Below are 12,798 nucleotides of genomic sequence, written 5' to 3' on the forward strand. Positions count from 1 at the left end.
GGTTTGCATTTTCCTAAGTCCTTTTATAGGGTGGGGAGTCCTGTGGGCCTGTGTGCCAGGCAGTGCTGCACCGGTGGCAGGAAACCAAGGTGGGACCCACTTACAGGGTGCTCTTCTCAGGCAGCCATGATGCACTGGGTGTAACTCCCCGCAGATAACTACCTGAAAAACAAAGCACCACAGAGTCAGAAAACCACATACAAATGAGCATACGCACAGGCAGCCTTGGCTAGCACTAGCTTTCCCCGTGGCTGAAACAAGAAAGGCAAGTCATGCCCCTGCATCCTCACCCTGCTCTCTCTCTCTCTCTCTCTCCAGCATGTCGTCCAGTGCGTCTTTGTGGCTATCCGGACAATCGGCAACATCATGATCGTCACCACCCTTCTCCAGTTCATGTTTGCCTGCATTGGGGTCCAGTTGTTCAAGGTACAGGGACATGCCTTGGAGCACGAGGTCCGGATGATCTCCTCGGAGGCAACCTTGCCTTTGACTGTCTGTCTGTTTTGTACTCAGGGAAAGTTCTATCGCTGCACAGATGAAGCCAAAAGTAACCCTGAGGAATGCAGGTGAGGGTCCTGAACATGGGAATGGGAATTTGGAAGAACAGAAGGAAGACTTCAGGACTCATTTGTGCTAGCATTTCAGAAGTCACGGACTGCTAGGGGCCTGTGTGCTCAGCTCATGGCTGGAGAGATGGAGGGGTGTTTTTTGTTTGTTTGAGGGAAAATTCACATCACCTGAAGTTAAACAATTTAAATTGTACAATTCAGTGGCATTTGGCACAACTACACTGTGGTGTAAGGACCACTTCTGTCTATTTCCAAAGTTTTTCATTGCCCCAAAACAATTGATAGATGGCTCTGATATTTGGTATAGAATCTGTGAACTGAGTTGGGGGCACTAAAACCTAAAATAACAATTATGAATTGCCCCAGAGAGCTCACCCTACAGTCACCTGGATAATTTTTCCCCAAACCAGAACTCAGAGCTCAACCCCTAGTATCCAGGTGCTGGCTACCATCTTCTGATAGGTTTCCTGTCACCACATTTTGGCCATATTTCCATGCACAAGAATGGACAGAGGAGAAACAAGGCGGAAAATACTCATGCCTCTTACCCCCAGCTGTGCAGAAGAATGTGAAGGCAGACACAGGAGATGCTGCCTGAAGTTCTAAAACTGCAGAACTACCTGTTTTCCCATCCTTTTGAGATGTCACCAAGTGAGGTCTGGCTGCCTGCTTGGTTGGGTTTCTTTTCAACAGAGGGTGCAGCCAGAGAGCACCAAATGGGATGAGACTGGACCCTGCACCTCCAGGGCTCCCAGTCATGTGGGTGGGGCAGCGGAGGGCCTCTTTGAAGTGGAATGGCACAGGAGTGTGAAGACACCTTCTCTTCCCTCTTTAGGCCTCTACTTTTTCATCTGTAAAGACATTAGGCACCTCCCAGAAATGAAATTCTAGGAGAATTATTGTGTGGTGCCAGAAATTATAGAAGTCTCTGAGGGGAAAAAAACTGGGAATATTGTTAGTATAAGGGGAAGGAATTTGATTACGACTAAAATAGCAGATAAGAGGATACCTGGGCTTGTTTCCCAGAGCTTATGGAATTCTCCACAGCCAAAGCTGTTGATTCTTCAGTGTACACTTTGAGCCCATTGCCTGTGAGAGATGTTTATTGTTCAGTAGTTTTCATTTGTTATCTGGCATATGCTGGTGTCTGCCTAGCTGCTCTAGAGAATACTCATTAAACTAGTGGTTGTGCAATGTTACTAGAACCAGAGATTAGGTGAAACAGAGGGCAACAAAAGGAGGGATGCAGATGCAGATGGTGCAGATGCAGATGGATGCAGATGCAGATCAGTGGCCCAGCTGACGGGCTGAGTGTGACTGCCTGTAGGTATGGGTTTGGGGCAGCCATGACCGATTTCATGTCAGACCAAGGCAACCCACATTTCTTTTCCTCTCTAGGGGGCTTTTCATTCTCTACAAGGATGAGGATGTTGATAACCCTGTGGTCCGTGAGAGGATCTGGCAAAATAGTGATTTCAATTTTGACAATGTCCTTTCTGCTATGATGGCACTTTTCACAGTCTCCACGTTTGAGGGTTGGCCTGAGTAAGTACAGAGAATGGACATCTTTGGGGAGGCTCCTCCTTGCTTCTCAGGTCCTCTAGGCTGATCCATCTCTCCTAGAGTGAGTCCTACTTCTTTTCTCCACAGGCACAGCCTGTTCCCATGACTTTTAAACTTTGGGCCACTTATCAATCACTTCTTGGCCCACAGGGCTCCTCTGTCTGATTAGGTAAAGGATTAACCTTTGTGGCCAGCTGACAGGACTCTCAGATTTGGGAAGCAGGGGCCATAGATCCCAGGCTGGGGGCTCATCTCTGCTAGCTCCTGGGGAGCATCTTTGGATGGAAATGGGGGGTCCTCGGAGGCATTTGTTATACCAACTCCTGTTGGTAGCAAAGCTGAAATTACACTAAAGAGGGTCTTGGTAGTGTACCAACCCATCCATTCATTCATTTATTCATTCATTCATTCCTAGTACTAATATGTGCCAGGCATGGATAGCAGCCATTGTGCCGTGTCTTTCCTGAGGAACTCACTCATTTGTAAAGTGTGCTTTTGAAACCAGTTCCATGTTACCTGCCCTGTTAGGCACTGTGCAGGTTGTCTCCACTTAAGTTCCTGCCTTCAAAGCCCCAATTCAATTAGAGCTTTGGTCAGGCAATCAAACCAGGTAGGAAGGTCTGGTGTGTCAGAGATGTGCAGAATAGGGTCCTGAAGAATGGCTAGGATTTTGATGGGTGGAGTAAGAAAAACAGAAGGATAGAGGTGGAATACAAAAGGAGAGTCTCTTGTGTCTTCAGTACTCTCTGGCACCCTACCCCACCTCTGCTTCCTGCCAGTAAAACATAGATATGTAGATTGAATCCTGAATGCCAAGTTCCTATGTCTAGAGGAGTTAGTTGCACATGGTGGACAGGCTGACCTTCTCAGGCTGGCAGAACCCTCTGGATGCATGAGAGAGTCAGAGATCTTTATAGGAGTGCCTGTAGGGAGAAGGGTGGCTGGGTGGGGCTTGTTCATTAGGGAACTAGTCCTGAGGAGAGAAGAGGCATGGAGTAAGATTTTTTTACTCTACACAGGTTTTGGGTCTTAGGTTTTGAACACTACTGTGCTTTAGCAAATCAGGGTGGCAGATGAAGGGAAATTAACAAGTTTGGATCTTGGGGCTTAGAGAAGCTGGGCTCAGCCCCCTGAGAAGTTGATGTTGGGCACTTACATCCCTCTCTGAGCTTCCATAATATGGGGTGACAGTAATGTTCACCTTTCCAGATGGATGTGAAGGGGTTGTAGCCCAGTGCACCCAAGGGCTGGGTGCTCTGGAAGTGTTGAATCCGCATCAGAATGGGGCTGAATTTGACTTGGGTGTGTGATAGTAATTTCCTCTCTTTCCTCTGTTGAGTTCTGCTAGGCCTATATTTAATTTAGTGTGCAGTTTAGTTTGGGGAACCTCCCCGAGTTCTTTGGAAATTCACGGTATGGTTGCTTGCTCTTGTCTTTGCCAGTCTGTATAGTTTTCGGTTCAGAAAGTGTCTACATGAAATGTTCTTCCTGTCTTCTATTTGTGAATAGAAAGGAGTATTGCTGAATATTTGTGAAATCTTTCATTTTTTAGTCCTCAAAACATCAATCGCAAACATATCCCAGGTGTCCCCTACCCAAGTGCTGGGCTGACTGGACCTCACCCTAGAGAGGGTGCCTCAGATACCTGCCTGTGTCTAGGGGCCTAGGAAAGGGGGCTCCGGTGACAGATCTGACAGTCAGTGCCCATGGTAGCATTCAGAAGAGGGACACACCTGGGCCTGGACTACCTGGGCTGAGTGGGGCTGGCGGTGCTCACTTGGTCCTTCTGTTCTCCAGGTTGCTGTACAAAGCCATTGACTCGAACGGAGAGAATGTCGGCCCAATCTACAACTACCGCGTAGAGATCTCCATCTTCTTCATCATCTACATCATCATCGTTGCTTTCTTCATGATGAACATCTTCGTGGGTTTCGTCATTGTCACATTCCAGGAGCAGGGAGAAAAAGAGTATAAGAACTGTGAGCTGGACAAGAATCAGGTTAAAATCACACACTGTTTGGGCTGCCATCCCCCAAGCAGGGGAGGGATTGCTTCTCCTTTAATGGTTTCCCCATGCCCAGAGAAAAGCACCACTGGTGTCTGTCCCTGGGGCTTGGGCCCCGTTCAGAGCATACCCGCAGCCAGTCTGAGTCATTGCTGTTGAAAGTTAGGTTCCCAGATACAGATTTGACTTTGTAATTGTGGAATCTACCCCAAATGTGTGAGTGAGACTTCAGAGAGGTGCTTGGGCCACCTTCTGTGGTCATGACCCGCCAGTGACAGCTCAGAATCTTGTAGGGTGGTGTGGCCAGGGGCTAGGAAGCACCCAGAGATACTCCCAGAGTTCCTAATGACAGTCTTTTATCTTCTCAACCTCAGCACTATTGACATTTCAGGCCAGATAGTTCTTGTTGTGCTTTGTAGGATGTTTAACAGTAACCCTGGCCTCTACTCACTAGATTCCAGTAGCATTCACTTACACCCAGCATGAACCCCTGTTTTTGGTGACAACCAAAAACATCTCCAGATGGTGCCAAATGTCTCTGTTTGAGAACCCTTGACTTAGGAGGAAGTACGCTCTCATGCCACAGGAAAAGTCACTAACTTTAGACTTGGGACCAAGATTGCAGTGGCAGTAATCTCTCTCTACCTAGCACCTTGTTTTAACCAAGCTGATAGAATCAGGGGCTTTGGCTCTGGTTTTGTGATGGTGTGAGAGAGCCAAGTAACCTATGTTCTGGTCCTGTTCTACCTGCACTTGCTCTGTGGCTGTGGGTGCATCCCCAATTCTCTCTGGGTTTGCTTCATTATCTCTAAATTGAGGGCATTCCGGAGTTGCTTTTAGAGGTCCCTTCCAGCATTAAAAGATTGTGAGATCAAGATTCTACTCTGGGAGTTTCCCCCAGGCCCTCTATCAGCAGGATCTCGGTTTGACAATGACGGAGGAGCAAGAATAATCTGCCAGCCTAGGCTTCCTGCGGGAAGTGGCTGTGGTGAGGCAGTCTGTCTTGGGTGGCAGCCATGCCTGTTGGGGGAAACATGAGGACAGTGCTGGCTTGTTTTGTAGGAAGATGTTGCTTCGAGTTGTCAGGATGTCTCTGCAGATTCCATCAGTAACAGAGGGAGGCCTGTCCCAGATCTTCATCCCCACCAAGGAAGAAGAGTGTCAGGGCAAGGCCCAGGCCAGCCAGACAGCACCAGAGCTGAAATCATCACCACCCGAGGCCCACAGAAGTCTCAAGGGGGGGTCTCTGGAGTCAATGTGTGAGGTCATAGCAGGGCCAGGTCCTGGACAGAGGGAGCCTGTCTGAAGTCAGAACCCAGAGTCCAAGCAGAAGAATGGGAGTAGGTCTGGGCTGAGGTGCAAGCAGGGCCTGCTGCCAAGCTCTCAGGGCCAGAGGCTCCCTCTGGGCTTGTTGCAGAGTGGACCAGTCTCAGCCCCAGAGCAAGTGGGGATGATAGTGCTCTGGCCATCATTAGTGACCCATAAGTCTGAGGACACAGCAAGTTCCTGAGCCTCAAAAGCTCCCAGATGGACCCATAGCTCACTCACCATTAGGTACTTAGAAATAACACACTCTGGGCCCTGAGAGGTGACGTGGGTGTGTCTCTCCTGGAGCAGTCTTGGGGCTCCAGTCTTGGGCAGTGAACCCATCCCCTCTGGTTCTTGAGAATTTCTATGCCTCTCAACATGGTTTCCTTCCCTGGAGGACAGCAGGGGCAGGAGAACTACAGATGTGATCCACTGGCATAGAGGAATGGCAGGAATAAGAATTGGGGCAAGGCTGCACGGTTCTGCCCATGTACCCTGCAACCTCAGGTGGGCAGTTCACAGCTCTGGACTCTGTTTTGTAATAAGTAAAGTGGAAACAGAATGAGAGATCTGGTCACTTCCAAGTTGCTGTGAGGATCAGAAAAGGTGATGGAGCTGGGGGCCCTTTGTCCCTGATGCAAAGTGGTGCCTGTGGGGGTTGCCTGGTAGTTTTCCTCTTGGTCCTGGGTCCTTCCCAGCAGGGGCTGCACCTGCCCTTTCAGAGCAGGTAAGAGCTATGCCCTCCTCCATGTAGACATGCTCAGGTCCCCTCTTTGCTCTTTTCTGCCATTGCAGCGTCAGTGTGTTGAATATGCCTTGAAAGCACGTCCCCTGCGGAGATACATCCCCAAAAACCCCTACCAGTACAAGTTCTGGTACGTGGTGAACTCCTCGCCTTTCGAATACGTGATGTTTGTCCTCATCATGCTCAACACACTCTGCTTGGCCATGCAGGTAAAAATGAAGACACGTGGAGATGGGGATCATGTCTGCCCCTTCTGCGCAGTCCCATGATCCAGATTTTGAGGGTGGGAGGCCAGTCCCTCACAAGAGGGTGAGTTTGATTTTCTGATGAGTCGGGACTGTAGTTTGGTCAGGGTCCCATTCTTAGCTGACAGTCATCTCTGTAGGAGTTTAAGATCGCTCTTTTGTCTTAGTAAGAGACTGTCCATACAGTGTGCCATAGCTAACATTACTGGGGGCCCCCTGGGGCCAGGGAGTGGTAGACTGAAGCTCTGTCTGAGAACAGTTAGACAGGCAGGGGTTCCAATCCTGACTTGACTCCTCACCAGTGGGCAACCTTGGAAAAATTATTTAAATCCCCTGAGCCTGCTTTCTTTATTGGGGAAATGGGAAGTCTATCATACCTACCTCAGATATAAAGTTTATGCTAGATAATTGGTGTCAGGCACTTTGCTCTGGGCCTGTTACAGAGTAAGCACCCATTGTTGAAAATGACATGTAAGTCATATCCCTGTCCTCATGGAGCTCTCCATCTGGCAGCAGGAATCTTCCTGTTCACGGAGTATTGGAGTTTGACCTGTGTTACAGCTATTCCCTCCTCACATTGGGAGCAAGGACTACAACTCACTTCAATTGGCCAAGCTGGATTACAGTGCATTAACATGTTAAGTGTATTAACACTGTTACTTTTAATATAATTCTGCATAATTATTATTATCACTATAATTAATAGAATTAACAGTTAGCCTTTCCAGCTGTTTTATTGTCTGGTTACACTAGGACAAGAAGCAAAGACCAAGGTCTAGATTCAGTTTTCACACAGACTTTAAGAACGTGAGCAAACCAACTCCCAGTGCTGTCTGCCACATGGTTCTAAAGACAGCCAACAATAAATTTCCTATTGCTTTCCTTAAATGTAAGAATTCTTTACACATGAGATGGACCATGCACTGATGTAGGGGAAAATAGGAAGTCAAGCTAGTACTGCATTATATTGAACATGAAACTAAATGGCATGAAGTTTATTCTTAACCAAATCCTACCTTTATTCATAGACGTTTCAGTGGGTTCTGCATTGTGCTTGGGTCATGGCCCCCAGTATAAATCCTGCCAGAAGGAGGCATGGGTTCCTCTTATCTGGGGCAGAGGACATTGATGTCTTTCCCCTCTATCATCCAGTCATCCTCATCTTCCTGAGTACCCCATGCACTTTGTGAAGAGGGCTTGTGACCTTGCAGTGCCAGTGGAGTCCCTGAGAGAGGGTGCTGGACTGTGCAGGTGGCCTCTGTGTCCATGTGGGGGATGGGCACCTGCAGAGTAGAGGACTGGGGGCCTCCTCCTGTGAGCTGGGACAAAGCCTCTGAGAACCGTACCTCTGCTTTCCTCCACAGCACTACGAGCAGTCCAAGATGTTTAATGACGCCATGGACATTCTCAACATGGTCTTCACTGGGGTGTTCACTGTTGAGATGGTTTTGAAAGTCATTGCATTTAAACCTAAGGTGAGTCGCTGAAACCACTTTTCAGAGGCTGTTGCTGAACCACCCCAGAGAAGCATCCGCTTCCTGTTAGTCTTGTGTTGCTGAATTATGCTGAATTGTTCTGGCCGCTAACTGGGTTATCACCTGAGAACTTTAAAATCTGATTAGGGCATCTGTGTACATATGGGAAAATAAATCTACAGAAACGAAACTCATGAAAACAATTCTAAGAAAAAGGAGAAGGGAGGAGAGAATTGGGAATTGGTAGAATGGAGACTGTTTTAAGCCTGGTGTTCTGTTTCTAGAATAGCACATATCAGTAAACCCGGTTTTCTTTCCTGGAATAGCGTGTATCCAGCTGTCTCAGGGAGACTTGCTTCATTACTGGAGCCCTGGAGAAACTGTTTTAACATAACCCATCGGAAAGAATTTGGCTATGATTTTATTTTTAGATTTTTAGGATAAAGCCTTTGGTTTTATTTGTCATTGATCTACAGCATCTTTTTCACCTTTAATGGAAAGTTCTACCAGCTGCAGACCCTTCATACCCATGCCACTTTTTGTTTATTTAACCTAGAAAATTTTCACTTTGGGACAAAACAAGACATGAAATGCATTAAACTGCATTGGATGACTCAGCACGTCTCCTTTGGGAGGTAGTGAATCCATTTCACAGCTGTCAGTGTCTGCAGTATGAGGCAGATAGGACAGTGTTGAGGAGCATGTGTGGTTCTGGATTCAAATCCCTACCCTCCACCAGCTCATCAAACAAGTTCCTTTACTGCTCTGTGCCTCGGTTTTCTCATCCATAAAATGAAGACACAATAGTCTTATTTCGTAGGGTGCTTGTGAGGAGTAAAGAATTATTAGATGTGCCATGCTTAGAGGAGTGCTTGGCAGGTAGTAGTGTCATGCTGACCACCACCCCCACCACCATCATCTTCAACTAACGATGTTCCCTTGTTCTAAAGACCTCGACGGAGGAGCAAATCCCAGCTGAGCTGTGGGACATTTAACCCTCAGTTTCTTTTCTAGCAAAGCCCCAAACTGTCAGAGTTAGAGAATGACAAATTCATTGACCCAGTTATTGGTTCATCTGTGTGTAAGGTATCTGTAATTTAAGACTTGGGTTATGAAATGACTTCACATACTCCATATTTACGTGGAATTCTAATTCAGAACTGTTCCTTTCTTTAATTTGAATTAATTTCTATGCAATCTTTATCAGCTCTTTGTGGACCCAAAAGAAAGGACACTTGTAAGTGACCAGGTGGGATGATTGCAGTGGGGTCACATTTGGCACTTTTATGCATGGCCAGGTGTTATTTACTGTGACTTGTCCATATCTATACATATAAACATCACCTCCTTTTCCAAATTCATCTTAATTTCCTTTGGAGATTGTGGTTCGCTTCCCTCTCACCTTTACTTCTTCAAATAATGTTTGTTTGAACTGGTGGAAAAGTTTGCAAAGTAAACATCAAAAGTACTCGAGAAATGCAACACGGAACCTATCTATGGAGCATTTCCTAGACCCTCTGGCCATGTCTTCCCTTGCCTGGTGATTAAGCTCTGAAGTTTTAAAAGCTTGTTTGTTCTAGCCTGAAGAGAAGGGCCACTTGCCCATGGCATGTGTGTAAGAGAATATGTGTGAGTGTGAGAGTGTGTGTGTGAGCACAAGCACTCACCCTGCCTCAGGCCATTGCATCCATGGCTCGTTGCACACTGCTCTGCCCAGTAAACTGCTGATCCCAAACCTGAGAGGGGAGTTCAGTGGCCTGTGAACAGACCAAAGGCATCAAGTGAAAATTTATTATCAGTACTGATCAACCAGAGTTTTATAATGAGTAATTTCTGCCAGAAATTGTGCTTCTTGTAGTTTTACTTAGCAAGATATTTACTTAGCATAAGAGAACCTCAGATTACAATTGAGAACTTTTATAACAGTAATAGCAGCATCTCAGTGCTTGGGGAGCTCTGTTGCTGTGTTCACCACAGCAAGGAAAGGATTTTATGCTGTTTTTGTGCCTGCAGAGCAGGAGAGAGTCACTTCAAGATAGATTTCAAAGCTCTGCTTAAAGTACTCCCTGATTTATCTCTGTCTTTTCTTTATTGTTAACAGCAGTCCGGGAAGCAGGCTTTCATGGACAGGTCAGGGAGAGCCCTCCCCGTCCCAGTCAGAGGGGCAGTTGGGCTGAGGGACATGTAGTAGAGGCTGCAGAGGGAAGAATTGTTGAGGAGGTGGCCATGTGGGACGAAGGTTTGGGAAACCTTGCCCATCAGTCCCATCTCAGGAAAGTCTTTGTTTCCTTTGAGGAGCTTTGTAGCAGGGTCCCTTGGGGCAGCAATTGCTACAGTGAAGGCTGCACCTTTAGGAGAACTCCTGTCTAGGAGAGCATACCTGTTCAGAAGGGCCTGGGTCACAGCTCTTTTATAACTATAATTTAGAAAGTGAGTTCCTGATAGGTGAGGTGAAGTGAATTCCTACCTTTCTGGTAGGTGAGGTATTGTAGGAGGAAGAGTTAAAGACCTGGCCCTGGGGACCTTTTTTATTTTCAGGAGACTGACCAAAAAATGAGGCCTCCTGAAATGGAGCACACTTAGAGGGATGCAGGCCCAAGACTCAAGAGGTGAGGTCACCCAGCCTTCATAAGCAGGAAGGGCTGAGGTGGGCTAGGAGCTTGCCAGTGGGTAAGGTAAGAATGCAAGGTGGTGAGAAACCAGAGACCCAGGGTTAGGGCAAGGCAAGCAGGCTATTTAGTATGTTGTATCAGCCCCAAGGGAAACCCACTTGTCAGGCATTGACCTCATGCACTCTAGGTTGTGCTTTCAACTTGGAGTTGGCTGTGTAGCCCTAGGGTTTTGAAAAGTAGGCCATCATTTAGGTAAGAGACAGCCCCACTCCCCTGGCCTTTCTCTCCAGTACTCCCTGGGGAAGCCACTGGAATCCTCTGATGAATTCTGTTGTTCCAAGGAGAGAGATGAGGAAGAAGGGTCTTTTCCAGAGTACTGGCTTCTGCACGTAGGAAGAACACTTCTAGTTTTTCCAAGGCTTCCTCTTTGTGCTTTTAGATGTCACCCACCTGGTGTTGGGTTCAACACATGTTTGAGCCAGGTTACCTGCCCTGGTTGTGGGCTTATCCCCAGAGAGCCACACTTTGTTCCCAAGTCGTAGGCCATAGAATATTTTGATCTTGCTTCTACTTCAAAAAATGGCTAATTTACACCCTCAGCCACTTGTACTTGATAAGAGTAAAGAGTAGTTAGGTTTGGGGAAAGAAGAAAGAGTTTTAGTGTAGTCCACATGTGTCTTTGCAGAGCTGGTGCACAGTGGTCACTGGGTCATCTGGGTCCACCAGCCTCCAGGGGCAGCAGTCCCTGACCCAGGGCCCCTGGCAGAGTGAGGCATAATAAGAAAACTTTAGCAGTCTTCCTAGAGGACATTCTCCAGCTCCTGGAAAGAATATCTGATACTGTCTTTTCAGTTCAGTGATCACATATAAGGTAAATGATTGATTTTAATGCCAAATAACAGTCCAATTATCCCTCTCCTTAACTAGAACTTTATGTCAGATTTCTTCATGGGCTAGGCCTGTTGCTTTAATGTTGGGTTTTCTCAGAACTCTCCTGGTCCCCTTCTCACCTGGTGAAATGGGTACCTGCCCAGGCCTTCAGTGGCCACCTCCATATCATTCCAAATCTCTACTGCCCTCCTCCCTTCTGAGTTGCCCTGACTGCTAAGTCATCTCCCTGCCTCTGGCCTCAGCCCCTCTCTATTCATCTTCCACATACTCCCTTTGTACACCCAAGCTGACTGTGCAGCTCTCCCAGTGCAATTCTGGTACTAGCCACCTTTTGCATGAGAAACATACTTTTCTTAGTCTAATTTCAAAGTCTTCCACTAAAACCTTGGCCCATTTATGTTTCTGCCTCATTTCCAGCCACTCTCTCCCTGTCATTCTTTTTCCCCACCCCACTCCCAACAGTTAACATGAGAGAACTTTCCCTGGCACATGCTTCTGGCTGTTATCCGTTTAAGGCCTGTCTGAAATAGTGGCTCTTCTGTGGCACCGTCCCACCAGCCCAGGCAGAATCAGCTCTTTGTGTTGTTAGATGCTTATGGTACATTAGCACCATCATTGCTACTTCACATCTCTCTCTCTCCACTAGCTGATGTTGTAAGTTGGATCTCCTTTGTCTTACACGATGTCTGCTACAAGCTGGTTACTCAGTAAAGATTGGGGAGTGAAGAAAGGAATAAATGGATGAACCCTTGGGTATACCCTGTTGGCATAAGAGGGTACCTGGTTTTCTGTCATGGGATTTTTGGGCGGAGTAGAGTGGCCAAAAGTTAATATGTTTTCTTGTAAACACTCATATGACCATCAGAAAGGCTTATGCTAGTTAGAAAGCTGCCAGCTACAGTTTCTATGAAAAGTTGGTGCTATGGGTCATACCTTGAGTCAAATCCTTCCCTGGCAGAAACTGATAAGTGTTCTGGTTGCCATGATCAACAGCAAAAGCAGGTCATTTGTAAAAGGCTTCTTCAGATCTGCAGATGAGACCTTGGGCTTGGGCTGCTTTTCTCTTTCTCATGTGTGGCCATTCCACAACATTCTCCCCCACATGTGCCAAGTCTTTGCTGCATCCTGGCTGGAGGTCCAGCCTCTGCTTCCAGGACCCCATGTTTGGGCAGGAGACAGACATTGACACACAATCAGAATAGAATTCTTGGAAATCATGGAGCTACCTTGCCCCAAGACACACTTTAGTTGGTTTATGATTTTAAATTTCTGGAGTCAGAATTGTTTCCAGGTAATAGATGTTATTGCAAGTGGATGATTTGCTTGGTCTTTTCAAGCACATGGGGCTGGACAAAAAATAATATAAGGGCCAATCCTGGCTGGGC

General features: G+C 47.0%; 1 protein-coding gene across 6 annotated transcripts in view; it reads left to right on the forward strand.

The window, feature by feature from the left end:
* CACNA1D (calcium voltage-gated channel subunit alpha1 D) overlaps positions 1 to 12,798 on the forward strand; it is a 325,060-nt gene that overhangs the window by 259,191 nt on the left and 53,071 nt on the right. For 3 of the 6 annotated variants that reach the window (XM_045832505.1, XM_045832503.1, XM_045832504.1), the window contains 6 exons: positions 319 to 426; positions 514 to 566; positions 1,968 to 2,114; positions 3,930 to 4,131; positions 6,241 to 6,399; positions 7,800 to 7,910. In XM_045832505.1, coding sequence (XP_045688461.1) covers positions 319 to 426; positions 514 to 566; positions 1,968 to 2,114; positions 3,930 to 4,131; positions 6,241 to 6,399; positions 7,800 to 7,910 — 780 coding nt within the window. Of the gene's footprint in view, positions 1 to 318; positions 567 to 1,967; positions 2,115 to 3,929; positions 4,132 to 6,240; positions 6,400 to 7,799; positions 7,911 to 12,798 lie in introns of all 6 variants that reach the window. The other 3 variants (XM_045832502.1, XM_045832506.1, XM_045832507.1) reach the window with 1 other exon arrangement.

This window comes from Phyllostomus hastatus, unplaced genomic scaffold, assembly GCF_019186645.2.
Source record: "Phyllostomus hastatus isolate PE091 unplaced genomic scaffold, TTU_PhHast_1.1 phas_contig_16, whole genome shotgun sequence".
Taxonomy (NCBI): domain Eukaryota; kingdom Metazoa; phylum Chordata; class Mammalia; order Chiroptera; family Phyllostomidae; genus Phyllostomus; species Phyllostomus hastatus.